Source organism: Trichosurus vulpecula, chromosome 4 (genome assembly GCF_011100635.1).
Source record: "Trichosurus vulpecula isolate mTriVul1 chromosome 4, mTriVul1.pri, whole genome shotgun sequence".
Taxonomy (NCBI): Eukaryota; Metazoa; Chordata; class Mammalia; order Diprotodontia; family Phalangeridae; genus Trichosurus; species Trichosurus vulpecula.
The window spans coordinates 268151897-268178893 of NC_050576.1; the positions used below are offsets into that span (position 1 = coordinate 268151897).

The 26997-nt window shown below is 41.4% G+C and overlaps 2 protein-coding genes across 5 annotated transcripts in view; both read left to right on the forward strand.

The window, feature by feature from the left end:
- Positions 1-14505, forward strand: part of ATR (ATR serine/threonine kinase) — a 121536-nt gene extending 107031 nt beyond the window's left edge. Inside the window, exons 46-47 of the mRNA XM_036755385.1 lie at positions 12886-12991; positions 14089-14505. Coding sequence (XP_036611280.1) covers positions 12886-12991; positions 14089-14262 — 280 coding nt within the window. The 3' untranslated portion in view covers positions 14263-14505. The remainder of the gene's footprint in view (positions 1-12885; positions 12992-14088) is intronic.
- Positions 14506-15984: 1479 nt separating this feature from the next.
- The window catches only part of XRN1 (5'-3' exoribonuclease 1), a 117439-nt gene continuing 106426 nt past the window's right edge, over positions 15985-26997 (forward strand). For 2 of the 4 annotated variants that reach the window (XM_036755388.1, XM_036755389.1), the window contains exon 1: positions 15985-16112. In XM_036755388.1, the coding sequence (XP_036611283.1) occupies positions 16038-16112 (75 nt within the window). In that variant the 5' untranslated portion in view covers positions 15985-16037. The remainder of the gene's footprint in view (positions 16113-26997) is intronic. The other 2 variants (XR_005010206.1, XM_036755387.1) reach the window with 1 other exon arrangement.

The following is a 26997-nucleotide window of genomic DNA, read 5'->3' on the forward strand; positions in this document are numbered from 1 at the left end:
CCTTACAACACAGTAGTATTCAATTATATTCACAGGCTATAATTTGTTCAGTGATTTCCTAGTCATTGACCACCCCCTTAGTTCCCAGATCTTTGCCATCGCAAAAAGAACTTTGATTTTCTTTCCATGGTTATCCTACAATATCATTTTTCAGTACAATGTTTAAAAAATCTTAGCTGTTTTTTAAGATGAGAGTTTTTCATTAGAAAATAGTCAGCTGTCTATGCTGTGTCATGACAAAAGTTATTATGGGTTTTTTAAAGTAAGTGTACTTATGTATATTATTTCAAATGATGGATGATAATAGCACCCTGTGGGTTCATGACAAGTGTCAAGCAATTATCAGACTTGGTTTAATTTGTGCTTAAAGAATGTACTTTTAGGGGGGCAGAGCCAAGATGGCAGCTGGAAAGCAGGGACTTGCTTAAGCTCTCCCCCAGATTCCTCCAAACACCTCTAAAAAATGGCTCTGAACAAATTCTAGAGCTGCAGAACCCACAAAATAGCAGAGGGAAGCAGGTCTCCAGCCCAGGACAGCCTGGATGGTTGCTGGGAAGGGTCTATCACACGGTGCTGGGAGCAGAGCGCAGCCCAGTGTGGGCCACCCAGGACAGACCAAACGGGGAGTCAGCCCAGGGCAGGCCTTAGGGCCATGAATCATTGAGCTGTGGCAGTTACCAGACTTGTCAACCCACAAACGCCAAAGACCACGGAGCATTAGTCAGTAAACTGCTAGATTGGGTTAGAGAGCGGTCCAGCCCCAGCCCTGGGGGTGGCGAAGGTGATGCAGCAGTGGTGATAGCTGCAGCAGGAAGCTCCTGTGGCTGCTTCTAGAGCTCCAGTGTCAGCTGCTTCCTGAATCCCTGGCTCACATGGTGGGAGGAATCAAGCTGCAGACCAGAGTAGGAGTGCAGGGCTTGCTTTGCCCTGCTTGGATCTGGGTCACAATCCTGGTTGGCAGTTCTTGGGGGAGGAGGAGTGCTTCTGTGCCAGAGCTTGCGGTGACAGTGGAGTAGAAGTAGCTCTGAAAACAGCAGCGCAGCCCCTAAAGCTTGAGAAAAAGTACTCTCTACTCTACAAGCAGTCATATCCCAACAAAGAGCTCAAAGGTCAAGTAGTTGGCTGGGAATACGGCCAGGCAGCAAAAAAGGACGCAGACTCAGACTCAGACTCTAGAATCTTTTTTGGTGACAAAGAAGATCAAAACATACAGCCAGAAGAAGTCAACAAATTCAAAGAGCCTATAATCAAAAGCCTCCAAGAAAAATATGAATTGGTCTCAAGCCATGGAAGAGCTCAAAAAGGATTTGGAAAAGCAAGTAAGAGAAGTAGAGAAAAAATTGGGAAGAGAAATGAGAGTGATGCAAGAAAACCATGAAAAACAAGTCAACTTCTGGCTAAAGGAGACCCAAAAAAATACTGAAGAAAATAACACCTTAAAAAATAGACTAACCCAAATGGCAAAGAGCTCACCAATGAGGAGAAGAATGCCTTGAAAGGCAGAATTAGCCAAATGGAAAAGGAGATCCAAAAGACCACTGAAGAAAATACCACCTTGAAAATTAGATTGGAGCAAGTGGAAGCTAGTGACTTTATGAGAAATCAAGATATTATAAAATAGGAACAAAGGAATGAAAAAATGGAAGACAATGTGAAATATCTCATTGGAAAAACCACTGATCTAGAGAATAGATCGAGGAGAGATAATTTAAAAATTATTGGACAGGGGGCAGCTAGGTGGTGCAGTGAGTAGAGCACCGGCCCTGGAGTCAGGAGGACCAGAGTTCAAATCCGGCCTCAGACACTTGACACATGTACTAGCTGTGTGACCTTGGGCAAGTCGCATAACCCCAATTGCCCTACCGAAAAACAAACAATAAAAATTATCAGACTACCTGAAAGCCATGATCAAAAAAAGAGCCTAGACATCATTTTTCAAGAAATTATCAAGGAAAATTGCCCTGGTATTCTAGAGCCACAGGGTAAAATAGAAATGGAAAGAATCCACAGATCACCTCCTCAAAAAGATCCCAAAAAGAAAACTCCTAGGAACATTGTCGCCAAGTTCCAGAGCTCCCAGATCAAGGAGAAAATACTGCAAGCAGCCAGAAAGAAACTATTTAAGTATTGTGGAAACATAATCAGGATAACACAAGATCTAGCAGCTTCTACATTAAGGGATCGAAGGGCTTGGAATATGATAATCCAGAAGTCAGTGGAGCCAGAATTAAAACCAAGAATCACCTACCCAGCAAAACTGAGTATCATGCTCCAAGGCAAAATATAGACTTTCAATAAAATAGAGGACTTTCAACCTTTCTTGATGAAAAGACCAGAGCTGAGTAGAAATTTGACTTTCAAACACAAGAATCAAGAGAAACACGAAAAGGTAAACAAGAAAGAGAAATCAGAAGGGACTTACTAAAGTGGAACTGTTTTTGTTTACATTCCTACATGGAAAGATGATGTTTTTAATTCATGAGACCTTCCTCAGTATTAGGGTAGCTGAAGGGAATATACATATATATAGACAGGGCACAGGGTAAGTTGAATATGAAGGGATGATATCTAAAAAAAATTAAATTAAGGTATGGGAGAGGAATATATTGAGAGAGGGAGAAAGGGGGAGAAAGAATAGGGTAAATTATCTCACATAAAAGTCAAGAAAAAGCAGTTCTGTTGGAAGGGAAGAAGGGGCAGGTGAGGGGGAATGAGCATCAGATTTGACTTGAGGAGGGAATAACATACACACTCAATTGGGTATCTTGCCTCACAGGAAAGTAAGGGGAAGGGGATAAAAAAGGGGGGGGGTAGCGGTGATAGAAGGGAGGGCAGATGGGGGAGGAGGTAATCAAAAGCAAACACTTTTGGAAAGGCACAGGCTCAAGGGAGAAAATTGAATAAAGGGGGACAGAATAGGATGGAGGGAAATATAGTTAGTCTTTCACAATGTGCGTATTGTGGAAGTGTTTTACCTAATGATACATGTGTGGCCTGTGTTGACTTGCCTTCTTAGGGAGGGTGGGTGGGAAGGGAAGAGGGGAGAGAATTTGGAACTCAAAGTTTTAAAAGCAGATGCTCAAAAGACAAGGTTGTTTTTGTGTGCAACTGAGAAATAAGATACATAGGGAATGGGGCATAGAAATTTATCCTGCCCTACAAGAAAGTAAGGGGAAACGGGCTGGGGCAGGGAGTGGGGTGTCAGAAGGGAGGTTCTGACTGGGGAACAGGGCAATCAGAATATATACCATCTTGGAGTGGGGGGAGGGTAGAAATAAGGAGAAAATTTGTAACTCAAAATCTTGTGGAAATCAATGTTGAAAACTAAAATATTAAATAAATAGATAGATAAGAAAGAAAAAAGAATGTACTTTTATATATTAGTAATTTGTCAGTTGGGTATAGAGTATGAAGAAAAGTAATATACTCTGAAGGAATTAAGAAGGAACTTCTGATTACTAAGGAGGAATTTTTCCTAAAGATGATGGAATCTGCCATTTGCCTAATTTGCCCAAGGATTGCCAAATTATTAAGATTAATAGTAATTTGTAATGCATTAATACCCTTTAGTCATTTACCTTCTTGTATTCTCTGTCTTTACCTTTTCTTCTTTTCTTTGTTTCTCTTGCCCTTTAAACTGTCATCTTATAATTGTGGATTTCAAATTTTGGATTTGTGGTCACGATTATCATACCATTAATAATCTGAAGTTTGGTTAAGAATTTCAAGCAGCCCTGTCAAAAGATCTTAGCGCTAACTACCATGTAATTCTTCCAACTGCCAAAGCCCCTGGATCTAGTGCACATAATCCTTGTTTCCCTAAGGAAAAGGTAGTAGTAGAAGGCTTCACAGGGAAATGGGATTTTAAAGAATAAATAGGATTTGGGTAGGTGAAGAGGAGTTGGGAAGTATACTTAAGGAAGATGAACAGTGTTATTAAGGAGTAAAGAGGAAAGTCAAGTAAGGAGTAAAACTAATTTAGCTTTAGCATATCTCTTAACCTTTCAGGGCCAGATTTGTTTGATCAGGATCTCCTGATTATATGCAAATATTCCCAACCCTTGTTGTAGAAATGCAAAGTGTTTGATAAAAATTGTTCATTGATGTTTGTCTGTGAACTACATAAATGGAGAGAATGTTGACTTAATAGTTACAAGAATTCAATCATTTCCATAAGGAAGAGGCAAGGCCTCTTGCTAGCCCTCTAAATTAAGACATACAAATATTTTCCATTGGGATTTAAAGGAATTTGGTCAAAATGATATGGGAGAAAAACCTGAGAGTGGGAGTAAAGAGGCTTGGGTTTCAGTCTTCAATCTGCCATGAGTTTAGTAGGTGACCTAAGCAAGGAACTTGACCTCTTTGTGGCGTAGTTCCCTCATCTCTAAAATGGGAGGGGCTAGGTTATATTTAATCCTGTAAATACTTAGCACCTACTGTTGCTGAACTTTGGCTTTCTATATTAGGCAGTGGAGATAAAGACAAAAATGTATGATCCCTACTCTTAAGGAACATTCTGTACATCTCCCTCCAGCCTTCAGCTTATCTTTCTCTTTGCCTTACCTCACACTCCGAGCCATTCTTCATGATTACTCCTTAACTTAATCATGTATCTTATATACAATTTCTATGATTTTTGTCTTTGACCCAATCAGCAAGTCTGAATCCTTCATATTTTTGTTACTGATTATGATTTTTATTATGTTGTGATCCACAGACGATGTTTAATTTTGCTGCATTTCTGCTTTTATATATGAAATCTTTTTTTTAAGTATTTAAATTTTATCTTTTTTTAATTTAGTTTTCAGCATTGATTTTCACAAGAGTTTGAATTACAAATTTTCTCCCCATTTCTACCCTCCCCCCTACTCCAAGATGGCGTATATTCTGGTTGCCCTGTTCCCCAGTCAGCCCTCCCTTCTGTCACCCCACTCCCGTCCCATCCCCTTTCCCCTTACTTTCTTGTAGGGCAGGATAAATTTCTATGCCCCATTCCCTATGTATCTTATTTCTCAGTTGCACGCAAAAACAACCTTGTCTTTTGAGCATCTGCTTTTAAAACTTTGAGTTCCAAATTCTCTCCCCTCTTCCCTTCCCACCCACCCTCCCTAAGAAGTCAAGCAATTCAACACAGGCCACATGTATATCATTATGTATAACCTTTCCACCATACTCATGTTGTGAAAGACTCACTATATTTTGCTCCTTCCTAACCTATCCCCCTTTATTGAATTTTCTCCCTTGACCCTGTCCCCTTTCAAAAGTGTTTGTTTTTGATAACCTCCACCCCCATCTGCCCTCCCTTCTATCATCCCCCCTTTTTTTTATCTTCCTCCTTTTTTCCTGTGGGGTAAGATACCCAAATGAGTATGTATGGTATTCCCTCCTCAGGTCAAATTTGATGAGAGCAAGATTCATTCATTCCCCCTCACCTGCCTCCTCTTCTCCTCCTGCAGAACTGCTTTTTCTTGCCACTTTTATGCGAGATAATTTACCCCATTCTATCTCTCCCTATCTCCCTCTCTCAATATATTCCTCTCTCATCCGTTAATTTGATTTTATTTCTTTTAGATATCTTCCCTTCATCTTCAACTCACCCTGTGCCCGCTCTCTCTCTCTCTAAATGTACACACACACACACTCACATATACATATATATACATAGATATATATAGATATAGATATATATATAGATATGCATATTCCCTTCAGCTACCCTAATACTGAGATCTCATGAATCATACATATCATCTTTCCATGTAGGAATGTAAACAAAACAGTTCAACTTTAGTAGGTCCCTTGAAATTTCTTTTTCTTGATTACCTTTTCATGCTTCTCTTGATTCTTGTGTTTGAAAGTCAAATTTTCTATTCAGCTCTGGTCTTTTCATTGAGAAAGCTTGAAAGTCCTCTATTTTATTGAAACCCCATATTTTGCCTTGGAGCATGATACTCAGTTTTGCTGGGCAGGTGATTCTTGGTTTTAATCCTAGCTCCATTGACCTCCGGAATATCGTATTCCAAGCCCTTCAATCTCTTAATGTAGAAGTTGCCAGAACTTGGGTTATTCTGATTGTGTTTCCACAATACTGAAATTGTTTCTTTCTGGCTGCTTGCAGTATTTTCAACTTGATCTGGGAGCTGTGGAATTTGGCGACAATATTCCTAGGAGATTTCTTTTTGGGATCTATTTGAGGAGGCGATCTGAGGATTCTTTCAATTTCTATTTTGCCATATGGCTCTAGAATATCAGGGCAGTTCTCCTTGATAATTTCTTGAAAGATGATGTCTAGGCTCTTTTTTTGATCATGGCTTTCAGGTAGTCCAATAATTTTTAAATTATCTCTCCTGGATCTATTTTCCAGGTCAGCAGTTTTTCCAATGAGGTATTTCACATTGTCTTCCATCTTTTCATTCCTTTGGTTCTGTTTTATAATATCTTGATTTCTCATAAAGTCACTAGCTTCCACTTGCTCCAGTCTCATTTTTAAGGTAGTATTTTCTTCAGTGGTCTTTTGGACCTCCTTTCCCATTTGGCTAATTCTGCCTTTCAAGGCATTCTTCTCCTCATTGGCTTTTTGGAGCTCTTTTGTCATTTGTGTTAGCCAATTTTTAAGGTGTTGTTTTGTTCAGTATATTTTTCAGTATTTTTTTGGGTCTCCTTTAGCAAGTCATTGACTTGTTTTTCATGGTTTTCTCGCATCCTTCTCATTTCTCTTCCTAATTTTTCCTGTACTTCTCTAACTTGCTTTTCCAAATTCTTTTTGAGCTCTTCCATGGCCTGAGACCAGTTCATGTTTTTCTTGGAGGCTTTTGTTGTAGGCTCTTTGACTTTGTTGACTTCTTCTGTCTGTATGTTTTGGTCTTCTTTGTCACCAAAGAAAGAATCCAAAGTCTGAATCTGAGTGCGTTTTTGCTGCCTGGCCATATTCCCAGCCAACTAACTTGACCCGTGAGTTTTTCGTAGGGGTATGACTGCTTGTAGAGTTAAGAGAACTATGTTCCAAGCCTGGGGAGATGCGCCAGCTCTGCCACACCAGCACTCCTCCTTCCCCAAGAACCCCCAACCCGGACTGGACTTTGATCTTCAGCAGGCTTTTCACTCCTGCTCTGATGCGCCACTTGCTTCCAGCCACAGGCCCACCTGGTGGGAGGAATTAACTGCAGCTCTAGTTCTGTAGCTGCCCCACCTCCACTGCCCCTGGGGCGGTGGCCAACCACCGAACTCCTTTTTAAACTCTGTCCCTTGCAGCTTTTCCCACTAACCTTCTCTGTTGATTTTGGTGTTTGTGGGTTGAGAAGTCTGGTAACTGCTACAGCTCACTGATTCAGGGCGCTAGGGTCCGCTGTGCCCAGCTCCTGGTCTGGTTGGTCTGCGCCACCCACACTGGGCTCCGCTCCGCTCCCAGCTCCGTGTGCGATAAACCTCACCCAGAGACCATCCAGGCTGTCCTGGGCTGGAGCCCTGCTTCCCTCTGCTATTTTTTGGGTTCTGCAGTTCTAGGATTGGTTCAGAGCCATTTTTTATAGGTTTTTGGAGGGGCTCAGCAGGGAGCTCAGGCTAGTCTCTGCTTTCCAGCTGCCATCTTGGCTCCGTCCCCTATATATGAATTTTTTATGCTCTTGCACGTGGCCAGTTTTTAGAAAAGAGCCATACAATTCCAAAATATAAATAAATGTATACATATATCTACACATACATATTTATATATGTATGCACATAAACACACATAAATTCTTTAAGATTTCCATATAATAATCACCAGCAATTTATAATATATTTTAAGTAGTCTGTTCAAAAAATTGTATTATTCATGTTTATTAGATTTTTGTTATATTTCATTTCATTTTATTTAGGCTGAGTCCCCTCTCACCCAGGCTGAAAGTGTGGTAGCCACTCCTGGGCCTGATCATTATAGTAGCTTTGACCTGCTCTGTTTCTAACCTAGGCTAGTTCACTCTCCAGGCAGCCTATTGGTACCAGACTTAGTTCAAACATTCAATCAGCTTAGCCTGCTTCATCTGAAAACTCACAAACTCAAGTCACCTACCAGTGGTAGCAGAAATTAGCCATGTTCCATCATACCTGATGATTTTTTTTCTTAAAATTGACAGAGGCAATGTTGAAGCATTGCTGTTTTATTGGAGTTCCTTTAGTTTGGTTAGCATTTCCTTTAAACCCTTAGAAATTATGCCACTCAGTATGTGCATATATTACACTTAAAATATAATGTAAATAATTTCATTATCTAGAATACTTTCGAAAATAATAAAGTTTCCTTGTTTAACTATGTCTAATTTTTACTATTACTTTGTTTGAATTTATGATTGCCATCCTTGCTTTTTTGTATTCAGTTGAGGCATAATAAAATCTGCTCCAACCCATTTCTTTTTGCTTTAATAATTTTTTTGTTAATCTGAATGTGACAGATAATAATAAACATAAACATCTCCGTACAGAAAAAACAGGAAAAGGGCTACATATGAAATTACACAGCTCTATTACATACAGACTTTTCTGTGTATACATGTATATATGTATACAGGTGTGTGTATATGGATATAAAATAAATTCAGCTTGATAGTTTTGGCCTTTTCCTGCTTATCTTTGTATTTCTCTGAATGCCTTTCAAATGCTGCTGTGTATTTTAAATGATCTTGTTTTTCTTTCTTTTCTCTGGCATCATCATTAATCCTTCTCAATCCCTACAATTAAAAAAAACTCTCCTTTGTCACAAATTAGTATAGTCAATCAAAACAATTCTACATGTTGGCTACGTCTGCAAATGTATCTTATTTTTCACGCGGTGTTCATCATTTTACCTCTTAAATTTGTTTCTTGTGTAGCAAGTTTTTAAATGTTAACCACATTCCTGTGCAGCTAGGTAAGGTGGTAGTCCTGCTCTCTACCTACCAGCTTACTTTCTCTTCTCATCCCGGATTCTGTGATCTTCAAGAGTATGCCTTGATATTGCCTTGTTATTTACTAAAATCATAGCATCTTTTTTCATTAATCATCTGTGAAGGAAACATTTTCAATATTGTTTGCTCATCTCTGTATCAAACACTCTTCTACCTTAGATTTAAATAAATGTCAGGGTAACTAGTTCTATTATTTTTTAACGCTAGTAAATGCGAAAACAAAGATAAATAATTGCTTAAAATTTATCAGCTTTGAGAAAGCTTACTGCCAAAAAAATCACCTTCAACTCACTGCTGATTTCTTCGTTCAAGAAAAAAAACGATCCTATTATTTAACTCCTTCAGAATAGCAACCAGTATCTAAGAATTCTCTCACTCTTCTTTGTTGCTCGCAACAAAAGAGTTAATATAGTTCTCTGGAAGTTCTCTCTCTCTTTTTATCTGTCGCTCACCAATTCTCTCTTTAGCTGTGACAAATCACTCCAGAATGACAGTTCAGCATCTTTCCAGGATTCTGGTGCCATGTTAAAGATGCAGTAATAATATTTAAGTCTTGGTAGGTGCAGACTAGTGAAGCTGGCATTAACACTTACAAACAGCAGCTTACTGGATTTTGCTTTTGACCCTGTTCTGCCCACCACTTTGTTTTATGGGTGAGCCCATCCCACTCTCTGACGGTTACGATCATTCAGTTTGTTTTTCTCCGTCAGTTCCAGTTATAATTTTTCTTTTCTTTACTTGCTACCTTATTTCACCTCACCCCTCCTTGCCTTTCATAACCAACTGTCCATAATTGTATTTTGTTCTTCTTTTTACTTTTCCTTCTCCAACTCTGCCTTTCCTCTGAAACCCCTTTCCTCCTTTTCCCTGTCCTAATCAAAAAGTCTCTTCCCTTTCCCACCCTCAGGATTCTTTGCCTGGCTCAATTAAGAGTGAAATTCATGAGATTCCCAAGTCTTGATTCCCCACTACCATACCTGAGTAGTCTTCCCCTGTGTCAACCAAGGAATGGGAAGTAGTAACCTCCTTTGAATTCCTGTTTCTTTTTTGAAATCCTAATCACTGAGCTTATTTTCCACTTCCTTCACTGGCCCTTAGAGATAGTGGGATTCAAGAGACAAAAGTCTCTTCCTTTACAACGTGCGCATATTCAGGTTTTTCAAACTTGCCTACTTTTCTGATTTTCTTTTATCTGTTACACTTGGCTTTCAAATAGTGATCCAGGTCTGCTTTTCAGGGCAGAAATGTTTGCAAAAAGTTTACAAATCCGTTAAAAAAAATCTACTGTTTCCTGTAGAGATAATATTCATCTTGGTAGATTAAAGTATTCCTTCCTTTTCCATTTGAGATATCATTCTCATCTTTTTGTTTTTCCTGTTAGATGTGTAGTCCTCTGTGATTCTGATTGCTATTTAATGCTATATTATCTGCCTTTTCCTATTGCAGTTTTTTTTTTCTTTGACCTGGAAGCTCTCTAGTTTTACACTCACATTTCAGTGTGTGTAGAATTCAAAGTTTCTTTGGGAGATGATCTGTGGATTCTATTTTCACCTTGCACTCAAGTTCTAGATATTCTGGGCAATTCTTTTACGAATGTGAAATGTAGTATCCAAGTCTTCCAGGTCTTTTGTTTCATCATTCTTTTCTGAGGGCCTGATGATTCTTATTTTTCCATGGCTTGTTTCCCAGATTGCTAGTATTTCATTGCATGTCTCATATGTTCCATTTTTTTTTTCTATCTTTTGACTTGGGTCAAGTATTTCGTGTATCACTTTGAATTTTTACTTTTGTTTCCTCCATTCTTTTTCCAAGTTATTCATGTGGTTAAAGTATTTTAGCTTCTGTTCCAAGGTGTTTGTTCTCCTTTTAAGATTTCAGCAGGAGCTCTAGTATCATATCTTTGTCCTTATCTTTCTTCATTTCTCATAGGAGGGCTTCCAACTACTCTCAAAGTTGATGTAGACAATTTTTTTGTTGTTGTTAAATAAAGTTTTTACAAAATGAAATTTTGTTATTTTTATTTTCTAGTTTTCTACTTGTTGCAGGGTTATCCTGGGATTCTTTGGTATCCTGGGATTCCTTCAATATATTAGTAGTTTTCCTGTTTGCTCATTTCCTTAGTCTCTTTGCTTTAATATCTTCCTCTCCTCCACTGCCTACAGTAGTACACTTGTAGTGTTCTGATTGAATCACCAGCACGCCACAGACCCCACTAAGGCTAGCTTATAAGGGACTACCCCACTTACAAACTTCTCTGCCTTTTATACCTGCTGGAGTCACAGTCATATTGAGCCCAAAGGTGGTAATCAGCAACTTCAGGGGGATCTAATAGCTGCCAAATGGAGCCCCCAGCCTGCAGCAAGGAGTCTCACACCTTAGCTCAACTTTAACTGTCAGCTAAGGGTGGAGAGTCAGAGAAACAGAGTGGCTGACAGGGTGGCCCTTGGCAATTTTTTTCCCCATGGCAGTTACCTTGTAAGAATTCCTTTTTGTTATTCTCTCTTAGTTACTGATCTTTTGCTTTATTTGGCATTTTTAAAAATGTTTTTGAGTTATTGATAAGATAGAGCTTACTGTGTGCCAGGTGCTAAGCATGGGGGATACAAGTATAAGCACATAAGACTGGTCCTGTCTTCAAGGAACTCACGTTCTAATTTTTACAAAAGTAAAAATTCAAAGTGATACAAGAAACATTTGACCTAAGGGAAAAGATAGAAAAAAAAATGGAACATGTGAGACATGCAATGAAATACTGGTGATCTGGGAAACAAGTCATAAAGGGAAGCTGGAAAGCAGGGGTTTGAAGGTATAAGGATTTTGGTGGGGAGGTGGAGAAGTCTGGAGAATAAGTCAACCTGGGAGTGAAGTGAATCCCTTCCTGAAAAGTCATTCTGGACTAGGGAGGGCAGGCCTCAAGGTCTCAGGATTTCCCAGTGTGGGAAAGCTACTTGCAAGCAGGTAGAGAAGTAGCTGCATTTTGCCAGAAAATTTTACTCTAATTTTTACCTAGGAGACTTCTCCATACTTTTTCCTCTGGGTTTTTCTGACCCTATTCTGTTGGGCATTCTAAGTTCCTTTTTTCCTTTCCTACAAAACATTCAGTTCTTTACTGGAAAGATAACAATGTATCTACTTGTACTGATGTTATAATTGATTTCTGATGATCACTTTGAAATTAGTATTTGTTTCAACAATCTTGCTAGCATCTACTGTGACTGTGTAAAACCAACAACAACCAGCACACAGAACGCTGCAAGCCCAGGTTCTTTTGATCTGCTTTACTAAGGAAAGCAACATTAAGGGATTAACAATCTTACTGTAATCCAGCATAAGATATCATTCACTTAGTTCAGGGGAAAAATCCAGCACCCTGAACTTCAGAGCAAACACAAACAAATTACAAACATCAACAAACAGACCTTGTCTGATTCAAATCTCAGTGCATAGTTACCAGGGTTTAACAAAGTCCAAACATCCGGGTTTTCTCCAAAGCCAGGGAGCTCATAACAATGGCTGGCCTAGAGCCACTCGACACTCCTGCTGTGGCTCAGAGCTCCAAAAAAAGAAAGCCAACCTCTGGTTTTATATCTCTTTTTCAGGGTCAAAGGTGAGTCACACATGCGACTCACCCACGTGACCTAAAATCATCACAAAAATGCAACTTAAACCCACATGGTCTAAAAGCCTCTGATGTCACAAACATGTCACTTAAACGCATGTAAACTAGGCCCTCCCCTGAGGGAAGGAGGTCATCAAGGACTCCTAATTTAATCAAGAAAGCAAAGGCCAAACTCTTCAAGGACACTTGGTTGAATAAGTGCTAAGAGCCCATCTTGATTGCCCATACAGTATCCTAACTTAGAAATCTATTTAATAATATTCAAGTTATCTGTTACTGTGCCTTTATAGTTGATAGAATTTATATTTTCTCTCTGCTCCTAAGAATACTTGTTTTTGTTTTTAGTGTCTTAAAGACTTTTATTCATGATCCTCTTGTGGAGTGGAGTAAACCAGTAAAAGGGAGTTCAAAAGCACAGCCAAATGAAACAGGGGAAGTTGTCAACGAAAAGGTTAGTAGAAGATGTACTTACGGAGAAATGATAATCTTTTGTATGTATATAACACATTGTACTTTACAAAGTGCTTTCACGTGTATTGTTTCATTTGATCCTCACTGCTTGACACAGGAAACGAGCTGTTGTCAGCATTTAGTGGTTCCCCTTACGTCCAACTCTGTGACCCCATTTGGGATTTTCTTAGCAAAGATACTAGAGGGGTTCACCTTTTCCTTCTCCATTCCATTGTACAGATGAGGAACTGAGGCAAACAGGGTCAAGTGACTTGCGCAGGAGCACACAGCTAGGAAGTTTCTAAGGCCAGATTTGAACTCAGGAAGATGAGTCTTCCTCACTCCAGGCTAAGCACTCTATCCACTGTGCCACCTAGCTGTGTAAACACTTTTTACTAATGAAGAAATTGAGGGTTTTGAGCAGTCATAGGACTTCCCCCAGGGTCACACAGGTACTAAGCAAAAAAGGAATACTTATACTCAGGTAGTCTAGCTGCTAGCTCAGTATTCTCTCCCCTACAGTGTGTCCCTAAAGTCTGGATACGTAGGCAAAAATGCATATTTTTAAATATTTGGAATATTAACAGACCTTAGCCCCCTTGACTTCTTTTTCTGGCGTATGCTAAAGGAGAAGGTGTACTCAATGAAGATCACAGATGCAACACACTTGATTGAACACATAAAGAGTGAATGTGCTAAAATTGATGGCATTGTGGAGTTATTGCATCAAATTCACGTGAATCTTGCACAGCGCATCAACCTTTGCATCACAAATGATGGAAATCATATTGAAGATGTTATTTGTTAATATCCCAATTAAATAAAATGTTGAAAATTTCGTTCATTTAATTTCTCGAAAATACACATTTTTGCGTATGCGTCCAGACTTTAGGAACACCCTGCATACCAGATTACCTTCCATATAGGCTTCAGTAATCACTAATTGTAAGTGTTGGTCATTAATATAACCACAAATGGTTAAAGCAAGCAAAGAAGCTGAAGCAATAGATTTCAGGAATTTAAAAAAAAAAAAGTCATCCATACCTGAAATGTGTAGATATTTCTACTCATTTAAACTTTCTATTTTCTCATTTCTAGGCCAAGACTCATGTACTTGACATTGAACAGCGACTGCAAGGTGTAATCAAAGCTAGGAATAGAGTAACAGGGCTACCTTTATCTATTGAAGGACATGTGCACTACCTCATTCAAGAAGCAACTGATGAAAACTTGCTGTGCCAGATGTATCTTGGTTGGACTCCATATTTGTGAAATGGAACTTTTACAACTTAATACCTTCTGTTTTGACTCCAGAGTTGGTGTTATTACAATGATTCAGTTCCAGATTGCCACATGCATTCATTACTGTTCTAGATCAGTTGCTATACTTTTTCCCAGAAAATAGTATTTCAGTTGTTAGTAGACTACAAAAATAAAATATATTCAGATGTAAATTTTTTAAGAAAAATATGTATTACAGCCATATAAATAATATTATCCTGATGTATATATACTGAAGAGGAAAAGATATCTCTATAAAATGATACTGTAATATAATACTACTTTGAGTCTAAAGTTGGCAAAAATGCATTGAGTATGTTTCAATTCTGTTCTAGACTGCCATATTCATTTAGAAGAACCAATACTGTTCTGTCTCCATTTTGTAAAGATATTTGGTCATGCTACAGGGTTTAGGATTATCACACACTACAGCTGTTGAATGTATTGTGGTTTGTGTAACATGCACCACATAAAACTCAGGGACGGTAATTACCCAGTGACTTGTGCCAACATTCGTGATAGATAATCCAAGTAAAAGGTGTGACAGAGTGAGCAGACACCACTTCACCTCTTCCTCCAAGTCTCTGTCTGCCACCCTGGATTAAGCAGCTGAACTGCTTTTTCTCTTGATGCCATTCCCTAATCTCTTTAAAAAACAGGATTGTATAGAAATTCCTTACCCAACTATATGGTCTTAATGTAACTTTTTTAATAACTTTTTTCCAGAGTGCTTAGCATGATTCACAAGTGATTGAAAAGTTAAATTATCTAAAAAAGTCCCAATTTGGAGTGAGCCATGCAGTTTCTTAAGTTCAGAAGGAAATCTTTTCAGAACTCTCTGTGCCTGGTGACAAGACACAGGAAAGGCATCGTCTTCTTGTACCTCGAGTTATCCTGGTTTTCTCCTCCATGACTCAGGTGCAAGTATTGGCCTAAGGTGTGTCATCGGGCAAATTGAGCTTGCATGGTGAATGCGCCAGTCGTGGACTAAGATCGGGGGTCCAGAGCCCCATGGGGCCTGGGAGCTGAAAGGACAGCTAAGTTTTATGTAGGGGAGGAGGACCCGGACTGAAGTGATGGTTATTAACGGCGCCTTACCCTCTGTAGGGTCCTTTGGGGAGGGGAGAAGGGGCACCCCATATAATTAGGAAGGACCCCAGGCTAGGAACGAGTCTTCACCTGGGTCCATGGCCTTTACTAAACCCACTGGACGAGGGATCGGAAAAGGCCTACGTCCTCAGGGAGCTCCCAGGGGCCCCGCGCTGGGAGGACCCCCGCAGCCGCCGCGCGTCCGTATCCTTCCCGGGCTGAAACAGGAGCTACTCCCCGAGAGGTTCGACCTGGCCGCTCGGGGCCGGCCTGCCTGCCGTCAGGCAGCCTCCGCACACGGAAGCCGTCGCTGCCGCTACAATTTCGCGATTCGGTTTCGCGCCACGCTACACGTCACTTCTGCCCCGGCACTGGGGGCCCCGGGCCCCCTTCCCTGGGAGGGCGGGATCGGGAGCTGGCTCGGTGTTAGGGGGCAACTTGAGGCTCGGGGAGCGAGCCGGGGGGGAAGGGGGCGGGGAACTGGGCGCGGGCGCGGGCGCGGGCGCGGCCCCTGTGCGGCCTCTCTAGGCCCCTGGCGGGCGTCGTTCTCTATGGTCTGGGCGGGCGGGGCCTGTGTTGTCATCGGCGGCGCGACGGCGGAGGCGGCGGCCGAGGCCCGGGCGGGGGGTTTGGTTTCGGTTTGGTGACGGCTGCAAGCGGGGTCGGTGACGGTCGACATGGGAGTCCCCAAGTTTTACCGGTGGATCTCGGAGCGGTATCCCTGCCTCAGCGAGGTGGTGAAGGAGCATCAGGTGGGTGGGGGCGATGGCGGCTCCCCCTCAGCCCGCGCCCCCTTCCCCGTCCCGGGGCTGCGGGGGCGCCTCGGCCTCCTCGCCGGGGGGCGGGGGCTTTGACCGGCAGCGCCGTCGGTGCCCGGGTCCCTTTGTTTCTGTTTCTCCTGGAGCCGCGCAGACTTCGGCTCGAGGTCTTCCTGTTTGGGGCCCCGTCGGTGCGTGCGGGGGAGCCAGGGCCAAGTTCTCGGGGGCGAAATTCAAAGTCGTCGCGTCCGTGGAAAGGGCGGAGACGGGCCCGGGAGCCACGCTCCGCCGGGCTGGGGGGCGACGTGGAGCCTTTGGGTCCCCACTTCCACGAGTGGTATCAAAGGAACTGAAGGGGGTGGGGGCGGAGTCTTTAATTTTCCAAACGTAGACACCCGTCCGGGTGCTTCGAGCGCCGAGCGTCTGTTAAAGAGCCACCAGCAGGCACCGTGGGGGGCTCGGGGGACCCCGAGACCGTAGCTAAGCCCTTCCTGCCCCCGACGAGCTTCCATTCCCGGGGGGAGGCGGCCCTACGCCCAAGATCAGATAGTGGGGAGGGGGGCACCAGCATCCGAGGGTATCAGGGAAAACTTGGTGAAGGGAGAAAACTAGCGATTATGAGAGGGATGAGAAGGCGTGGAGAGCAGAGACGGAGGGTCAGGCGGGAGTCACGGCCAGTAGGCCGGTCTGTACCATGGCGGGGGGGCGAAAGGTAGAGGCGGCGCTGTAGTGCCAGGCCCAGGGAGTCGTCGGGGAGCCCCGGAGTTTGTAGAGCCGGGGCAGTGACGCGATCAGACCTCTGTTGTAGGAACGCCACTTTGACAGTAGTCGAGGCTACGTGTAAATTACGCACCCTGCCAGAAAGGCAACAATAGGCCCTTCCCTCCAGGAATTCCCATTCTAATGGGGAGACAGCGTGCAAGCAACTGTACGGACAAGTAATATACAGAATAAAGTGGAAATAATCTCAGAGGACCGGCACCAGCACTTACTAGGGAAAGACTTGTTGCATAACATGGTGGGGTTTTAGCTGGTGCTTGAAGGAAGCCAGGAGGGAGAGCATTCCAGGCAAGGGGGAAGCTAGCGAAAAGGAGCAGTGGGGAGGTGGGAAGGTGGAATGCGTCTGGTTCCAGGAACACCAGAGAGGCCGGTACCACTGGGTCAGAGAGTACGTAGAGGGGGTAAAGCATGAGAGGAGTGGAAAGGTAGCAGAGAGCCGGGTTGTGTAGGGCTTTAAAAACCAAACAGCTGTGTGTAGGATAAATTGGAGAGAGAACAGAGGCAGGGAGACCAATTAGGACTTGATTGCCGTAGTCTGGAAGAGGTGAGGGCCTGAAGGAGGGTGGCAACTATTGCAGAGAAGAAGGCCAATGGTAGAAATGCTGTGGAGATGTAATTGACAAGTTTGCATGATGGTGTTTTATAGTTATAAATTATTCTGAAAAGGGAACTTTCTTCTTGTTAAAAAAAAAAAGTGCTTCAGGGATTTTTTTTAATCTGTTGAACAACAGATTTTTTAAAAAATGAAGTCTAGCAATGCTGTATGAAAATACTCCGAATTGCAAGTAATAATACGCACATCAGAACAAGTTATCAGCTCACTGTCATCAACCTGTCACATGGTAAAAAAAAACAGTAGTCAAATCTGAAGGGTCATGGGAGATAGGCACAGCATCCTGTGAATTCATCTTGTACTGGTCCTGGAAAACAGTTTGGAATTGGGCAAGGAAATTTACTAAGTCGTTCATACATACCATCCACAATCCCACCGCTGGGTTTGCTCCTCCAAGAAGTCAGTGACAGAAAGATCCTTTGTCTACTATAGCAGCACTAATTGTAAGAAAAAAGCTGGGAACCAATTTTGTTGCCTGTTGATTGGGGAATAACTAAACAAATGACATATAAATAGAATATAATAATACCATAGAATAACAATATGAAGAATTCAGAGAGAAATGGGAAGTCTCATATGAACAGATCCAGAACAAAGAAGCAATAGAGGATTATATAATTCCAATCAAATACAATGGTCAATGTTAGTTCCAAATACTGAAGTTAAAACACACTTTCTTTCCTGTTAAGAAATGGTGAACTGCAAGCATGGAAAGTTACTTGTGCTGTCAGTTACAATTGATACAATGAATGGTTTTGCTTACCATTTGTAAGAAAAGGTTCTTTGAAGAGTCACAGCATTTTAAGAGTTTGAAGGGACCTCAGAAACCATATGGTCTAATCTAACCCATACACAAAAGGAATGCCTACTATTGGGTGTGTGTGGTTGGGGGGGACCAAAAAATAAAACTTAAACTTATCTCTTCTGACTTTCCAACTAGTGGGTCTTTGTTTATCTTCCATCATGTTTCTGCATTTAGTTGCTGAATTTCTGAAGGTCAGTTTCCTCATTAGTAAAATGAAGAGGATGAGCTACCTGGTTTCCAAAGTTGTTTATACTTCTAAATCCTATTATGCCTTTAGAGCACACGGTTAACAGAATTTTTACTAAAGCCAGACTAACCTGAGAGTGCTTGGAGCTGCATAAAGCAGGCCTAGAGACAGGAGTGCCAGCAACAAGTAGTAATTTAGTTTCAGAATGAGAAATGTTCTCTAAGCTGAAGTAAAAGCACAGGTTGTGTACTTAAATCACAGGTGGGGAACGAGTCAGGGAAGGTGGATTACAAACAGTCCTTCAGTGGTTTCCTGGGAGAACTCTAGAAATCCCACAGTACGACAGTTCTGGAGTCAAGTCTTTTGGGGTCGTGACCACCTCCCTAAGGGACAGGAACAGCTTCTACAAGCTTTGATTTGCTTCACTTAAAGTCCAGTGATTGTGAGCATTGTCAAAGGTTTGATTGATAAGTTCAAGCTGAATTGTGAGCTTCTGACTCCCAAGCCAGAGAGGCAGCTCTTGAGAAAACAAAATCATTAGTATATCGATTACATATATCAATACAAAAATCACAATTTCCTCCTCAGCACTCATGTCATTGTTCCTATGAATACATTATATATAGACTTTAACATATTGAATAACCTAGATAGAAATTACTTCAATAAAGAGATGTTTTGATATATCTTTGAAATTTTTAAAATTTATCAGTCCTCCCTTACTTCTATATAGGTACTTCCTCCAAAATAGTCACAGAGCATAAAGTCAATGAAATTCACATTCTTTAATCCTTTCTCAACATTCACATTAGGGAAGTAGTTATATTTAAGCCTCGTTTAAAGGGTGAATTAGTGATAAACTGATGAAATAGCTTTGTAGATTGAATGATTAACAGATTGGTTAAATACCTTTGTAGATAGTGGTGTAGTCATAGCACGTAACAATCTGGTTATCAGATGGTAACTGTGTGTGCTAAGACAATTGTGAACCACCAGTAACAGAGACTAACTGATCTAGTTGACTTCATGGAAGTAGGGAACTAGGTTGTCAAGTTTAGCCATAGCAACTAGATGTTCTCTGTCACAGCTGAAACTAATAGTTCCTTGTTATTGGAGTTGGGGAGGGATGTTCATAATCTTATGGAGTGTTTGTTAACCCTGATCACAAATGACCAAAGAGTCAGAGATTTTGCAACCATTGGTTAACGCTAAAAAAAACCAAAGAGCTCACACAGGTTTTGACAACCACAGTTAACTCTGAAATAACAAATTAAAACTAAGGAGCTAATAGTGGTCATAAGCAAAAAGCTTTCTTTATTCCATTGGAGGAGGGAAACTAGACACATGTGCTAGGACCCCCTCCAATAGGGGACATGCTTTAGTGTGGGCAAATCTCAATACATATACCAGTATACACAGTGAGCCATAGCCCTAACAATGAAGAGTAGCAGCAACAATGAGACAAGTTTGATTTGTAGCATGATTTCATGACTGGGAAATAGGTCCTGCAGGTGCTTGTCTGAGGTCAGGGAACACCTGCTGCTGGTATGAAATAATTCTGGGATTTTACTGTGGCTGAGTTCATCCAGATGATGGAAAAGGATTGTTGTTATGTCAACCTTGGGGCACATTTTGCTTGCTGGACCTTAGCTCTGGAAAACAAGGTATCTCCTAATATGTGTCCTGACACAGTCTTTGTAAATCCTGTATAAGTAGTAAATATTTACTCTTGAAATTATACAAATCAGCTAGCAGTAAGAGTGTCCTATACAGATAATTTGGTTATAAAACAAAATTCCATATATTAAATCCTAATTTTACATTTTAAAAATGGAAAATGGGTTTTGGGGTGAGGAAACCAGAGGATGTCCTTAGCTACCTAAGTAGTTGGGCTGTAGTGCTAGTATTCCCTCTTGTTCTTTAGAGTAAAATGTATCCTTAAAGGCTGTCTTTAAATTAGGCATCTGACATAGATATTCTAAGGTCACGTAGTTAACAGTACATAAATACACAAAAGGAGACACACCTACCAAACATATTTACCATTGTCATGGAGGATATGCCCTGTACAAGTCCAAGTGGAAGGATTTCCTATCTATTCTCCAGGTGCATCTCTTTAAAGAAGTCAGTAATAATAATAGCTAACATTTATATAGTGTTTGCTATGTGCCAGGCACTGTGGTAAGTGATTTACATCTCATTTGATCCTGGTAGCATAAAGAGGGGAAGTGATTTACCCAAGGTCACACAGCTAGTAAGTGCCTGAGATTGGATTTGAACTCAAGTCTTTCTGACTCCAAGCGCAGCCCTCTATCATCTACCACCTAGCTGCCTGACAATGTACTGATTACATTGAGCCCTAGAATACTCCAGGGAAAACTCAATGAGATTCACTCAAAAGAGATGGATTTGACCATTCATACCGAAAAAAAAAGATGGAGAAATTATATTGCAGTTGGATGGGAAATATAACATATCCTCACATAGCTTGTTGGGGAGTGGTAGATGAACAGTTAGATGGGCCCAGAATTGAATAGGAGAGGGAGATTGATTGGATTTCAGTGTTTTCAGTGATTACAAGATACAGAACCTACCCCTCTTTTTAAACATCACTGGATTCTGGTGATGCTGTGATGCTATGTGGTTATGACTCATCAAACACCTTTTCCTAAAAAGGATCAAAATTACAGGTGATCAAGAGAGCAGTGGAAAGATGCCTGGTGGGGGTATGTGTTGCAGCCTATTATCAACGTGGCTTATGCAGAAGTGATGGCATAAAAGACATCATTAAGGACAGATATGACTAATAAAGAAGCGTGACCAGGCATGTCGCAGCCCAGGAGTTATATTCATATCCATGAAATAACAAAATATCTGTTAAGGATTTACAAAAGGATGTGCGTGAAGATCTCACAGGATAAGAAGTTATGGAGAGGAAGAGATCTGCATTAGTGGAAGAAGTGCTTCCATTTCTGAGATAATTGAGCAAGTAAAGTATTGGTAAAGCAGTGAACTAAAAATCTCAGAGCCGCAGATCTTCAGGTAGAATCACAGAATGTTATTCCTAGAAGGGACATTTTAAGTTCTAGTCCAACCCCTCTGGTTTCAGATGAGGAAAATAATGTTCAGAGGTGGGGAAGTAACTTGCTGAAAGTAAATTCAATTCCACAAGCATTTATTAAGCACTTTTTCTACGTTCCTGACACTGTTCTGGGCACTGGGAATAAAAGATAAAGTGAAACAATTCCTCAAATTTGGTCCACCACCCCCTTCCTCAAGGACCTTATATTGTATTGGAGGACATAATATATATCCAGACAAGTAAATGTAGAATGTTAAAAGTAAATACAAAGTAATTTGGTGAGGGAAGAGATCACTTGACAAGCATCAAGAAAGGCCTACTATAGGGACCTGCTTCTTGAAGGGAGGCAGGAATTCTAACAGCGATGGGAAGGGAAAGTATTTGGTGCAAGGTAATCAGGCACTGAGTCAGGAAATGGCAGGTTGTGTAGGGAAACAAGTCAGCCAGTTGAACTAGGACTTAAGTGTGAAGAGGAATGACAAGAAATAAGTCTAGGAAGTTAGATTGGAACCAGATTGTGAAGCGCTTTAAATGCCAAAAAGGAGAGTTTGCATTTTATCCTGTATATGATAGAGAGGCACTGAAGCTTTTTGAGGAGGACAGTGACAGTCCTGTAGGGTTTTTGTTTGGGGGGGTGGGGGTGATGTTGATTTCTTTGGCATAGGTAAAATACCAGTGAGGAAAGTCCTACCAGCAAAACTGAAACTACTCCACAATTTGTGGTCTTATAAAAGAGTCCTCAGTAATAGAGCCTTTATGTGTCAAAGACCAGACTCGAACCCAGATTTTCCAGCCAGGCCTCTATCAACTACATAATCCTGCCTTTGGTGGTCAGACCTTTTCTTAATGGAAAATAGACTAACAAAGGGAAAAAAAAACACAGACCTAAACTTGGGTAGAGATTATGTGAGAGGAGAAAAGGGAATGGATACTAAAGAAGTGATGGTGGTTGAATCAAACAGGACTTGGCAAATAGTTGAATTTGGGGAAGGAGGGCATGACTGAGCTGGAAAAATATGGGTGACTGAAGAGCTGGTGATACCCTTCGCAGAAATCAGTAAGTTGGTTTGTGTGGAAAGACAAAAGAGTTCCTTTTTAGACACAGTGAGTTTGATGTTCTAAGTCCTTCATGAATAAGATGTTCAGGGTTTTTTTGTTTGTTGTAGTTGTGGTGGTGGTAATTTTTTCTCCTGAATATTAAAATAGAGATTGCTCTTCTGGAAGTAGCTTGTCACCTGAATCTGATTCAACATTTATTAAGCACTAACTATGTACATGCTAGGTACAAAATAGGGTGGGGGAAATGACACTGTCCCTGTCTTCTAGAAGCCTTTCGATCTAATTGGGAGAATATGGCATACACATGCGCAAGAATGTGACAAGGAAGGACAGTTCAATTCAGCAAACATTTATCAAGTGCCTACTGTGTGCTGAATTGTTCTAAGCTCAGGAAGAAACAGGAAGTTTAAATAAGATATGATCCCTACCTTCACAGAGCTTATGGACTAATGTACTGTATGTTTACTTTTTTTTTTTTAGAAAAGTTTCATTGAAAACATAATATTAAATGTTATTTAGAAATTATATTGAAGTAATTAAGTTCATTACTTTAATATACCATCACATTTTTCAGTCACTGCCTCAGAGTCCTGTCAGGACTTCTTGTCCAGTCATTTTCATTCACTTTTCCTCTTATCTGCTCATATTTCTGGTTCTGCTTTCCAGCACCCCAGCACCCCTGTCTTGGAGGAGAGAGGGAGAGGGAAGGCTCTGTGGAGGAGATAGCATCTGAGCAGGGCCTTTCAGAAAGAGAAGGGTTTCAGCAGGCAGAAAGGAGGAAGAATATGTTCCAGGGGTAGGGTATGGCCTGAGAAAATGTACAGGAACAAGAAGATTCTCATACTGTTCCCTGTGTGCCCTTGGACAGGCTGTTCTCATGCCTGGAATGTTCACTTTCACTTTCTGCAATCCCTGCCTCCCTTCAAGGCTAACTTAGATGCTTCTTTCTGCCAAAGGCTCTTCTTGGTCCACCACCCCCTGCCGCGTCTACCCCCATCCTGGTGTGAGTGCTCTCCCCTCAGTTACTTTCTATTTACTCTATGTTCATTTTTCTATGTACATACTATTTCCTCACCTTGGAACCAAACTGTCAGCCAGCATTAAGTGCTTCCTCCTGGGCTAGATGCTGAGCTGCCCACTGGAGATAGTTACAGAGAGAATGGAACAGTCCTCATTTTCAAGGACTACAGCCTCCATTGAGGGAGGTAGTGAGTGAAGTAAGCACGTTGAGCAGTATATTTTTGGGATCAGACCAGGTCTATTTCATTCCTCCAGTGTGGAAATTTGTTCAACCATCCTGTACCTGCTCTGCCTCTTTAAAGAATGGCTTAGGGTGTTGAGTGACTAGATCATAAGGCCAATATGTATCATAGGCATCACTTGAATACATATTTTTCTGACTCTGAGACCAGCTCTTTATCCACTATGTCAAACTGGTTCTTAGTAAAAATATTCAAATAAATATAAAGAGAATAAATACAAATACAAAGCAGGAAGGGGGAAATATTAGCATTTGTGGGGATCAGGAAAGTTTGCATGTAGAAGGTGATGCATGAGCTGTAGAGGACAATTCTCTGAGGCCAAGGTGAGGAGAGAGAGAGTTCCAGGGTTGAAAGGTGGCCAGTGTAAAGGCCCCGAGTACCAGAATGGAAACTCCTTGAGGCCCAAACAGAGCATGTTGTATTTGATCCTGGAGGGCAGTAGGGAGCCACTGACGTTCATTGAGTAGGGGGTGACATGGTAAGACAACTTTGTCATAAGAAAATCACTTTAATTCTTGATGGAAAATGCTATTCACGTCCAGAAAAAGAACTATGGTGTCTGAATGCAGATCGAAGCAGACTGCTGGCTCTCTTTTTTGTTTCTTCTTTCTTGCAGATCCTGGGCCTCAAGGAGCTTCCATCTTGTGGTTCCTCCCGTTGGTTTTAATTCTTCTTTACAACATGACTAATGTGAAAATATGTTTAATATGAATATATATATGTAAAGCCTATATAAGACATATATGTCTTGGGGTTGGGGGAGGGAGGGGGGAAGTTTGGAATCCAATCTTATGGAAGTGAATGTTGAAAATTAAAAATAAATAAATTTTTTTAAAAGATCACTTTAGTGACCTAACGGAGGTTGGATTGGATGGGGAGAGACTTGAGGCAGGCAAACCCACTGGCAGACTATTGCAGTAATACAGGTGTGAAGTGATGAGGGCCTGCACTAGAGTGGTGGCAGTGTCAGAGGAGAGAAGGGATGTTCAAAAAGTGTTAGGTGAAATCGACAGAATCATCAGCATAAAAATGGTAACGTGGGAACCAGTGAGATCACTCAAGTGGTGTAGTGTACAGGGAGAAGAGGGGCCTTTCCTACAAATGAGGGGTAAGAGACAATGTGTTAACACAGAAATATAACCAAAATACATTGGGAGAACTAGACAATATGTTAACACAAAAATATAAACAGAATACATTAGGAGATGATGAAACGCTCTGCCAATGCACATGGGCACCTTCGCTACAATTTCTAGTCTTAAAGAGTTGCCTGGGGCACTTAAAGGTTAAGTGTCTTGACCAGAGTCACACGGCCTGGAGAAGTAAGAGGTGGAACTTGAGTTTAGGTCTTTTGGTGGGGGAGAGGGAAGGTAGTACTAATGGAGAAATCTGAAAAGGCTTCATGTCGAAGGTGGGATCATACATTCAGAGTAGGGAGTTCATTGAGTCCAGCCTCCTTATTTTATGGGTAAAGAGAGATAAGTGAGTTGCCCTGGGTTGCAAATGTAGTATCTGAAGCTCCCAAATCTAACACACTTTCCACTACACCATTTCATCTGTTGAATTGAGTTTTAAAGGAAGAGGGAATTTCTAAGAAAAGAGGCACTCCATCATTCTAGCCTGTGCTTAAGCCCAGAGCCAGAAAGGAGAGGGGAGTGCTATGTGGGAGCAACAGTGAACAGGCCAAGCTAGCCAGACAACAGAAGGCATACATGAAAGCTGGGGAGGGAAACTGAACCTAAGGTGAGGAGAAGTTTAAATGCCAAACAGGAATTTGTATTTTATCCTAGAGGCAACGGAGAACCACTGAAGTTTATTAAGCAGAGGAGTGCCAGGGAATGGAGAACAAACTTATTACAGTAGTCTGTTCAGAAAAGAAGCAGGGAGGACCTGAAGACCAGCCTTGGTTTAAAAGCTTCAGTTGTGAGGAATAACTCACTACATCCAAAGGCAGCCCATGTCACTTTTGAGAAACTTTAATTCTTGGGAACACTTTCCAAAAAAAAAAAATGGAGGCAGCTGGTGAACAGCAGATAGAATGCTGGCTTTCTGTCCTTTTGTTTTTGAAGAGGACCATGGAATCAGGGAAATGATGACATGGCTTGCAGTTGACTTTGATTTGAATGAGGGAGGGCTGTGCAAGGTCACCAGCCTCACTTTCTCCTCCAGAGCTATCTGGATCCAGTGGCCTGATATTCACCAGGACAACTGGAGATGACCCAGGATGCGATGGGACACCCTGGCCCTTTTAGGCTAAGGCCTTTTCATATGCTCACTTAGAGTGAGGTGATGTCCGTTCAGTGAATAGGCCTCTTTAAGAAGTGAGTCAGTTAATTAGAAAAAAAGAAAAAAAATCAAGCTGGGAGGGGAAGACCTAGATTTGGGAGGACCAGAGTTCAAATTTGTCCTTAGATACTTGGTAGCTGTATGACCCCGGGCAAGTCAACCTTCATTTGCCTCAGTTTTCTCAACTCTAAAATGAGCAAAATGACAGTACTTACCTTGCAGTTTTGTTGTAAGGATCAAATGAGATAGTATTTGTAAAAAATAAAAAGCACTTAGCACAGTGGCTGGCATGCCATATAAATGCTTACTCCCGTCCCCTAAAAAAAAAAATTCTCCATAGTACTGCCTTGTTAGAACAATCCTTGACCTTTGTGTTTAAAGGTAACTATCACATCCTCCATCCTTTCTCCAAGGCCAGATATTCCCAGTTCCTTCAACTTATCTTGATAGGGAGTCAATCAGTCAAGCATTTTCTAATCATCTCTTAATTGCCAGACACCATTCAAAGACTAAAAAGGAATTTGCAGTCCTTGCCCTCTAGCAGCTAATATTTCTAATGATGGAAACAACATGATACGTTTGGGTGTATACAGAACACATAGACAAGTAACTTTAAAGAAGAAAACTCTAGCAACTGGTGGAACCAGGAAGAGCCTCTTGTAGAAGGTGGCCCTTGGTTGAGACTTGAAGGCAGAGGTGAGGAGGAAGAGCATCACAGACACGGGGACCACCAAAGGCAGTGAGACAGGAGCTGGAGGCTTCTGTGTGAGGGAGACCAAGAAGGTTAGTATAGCTGGATGGTCAA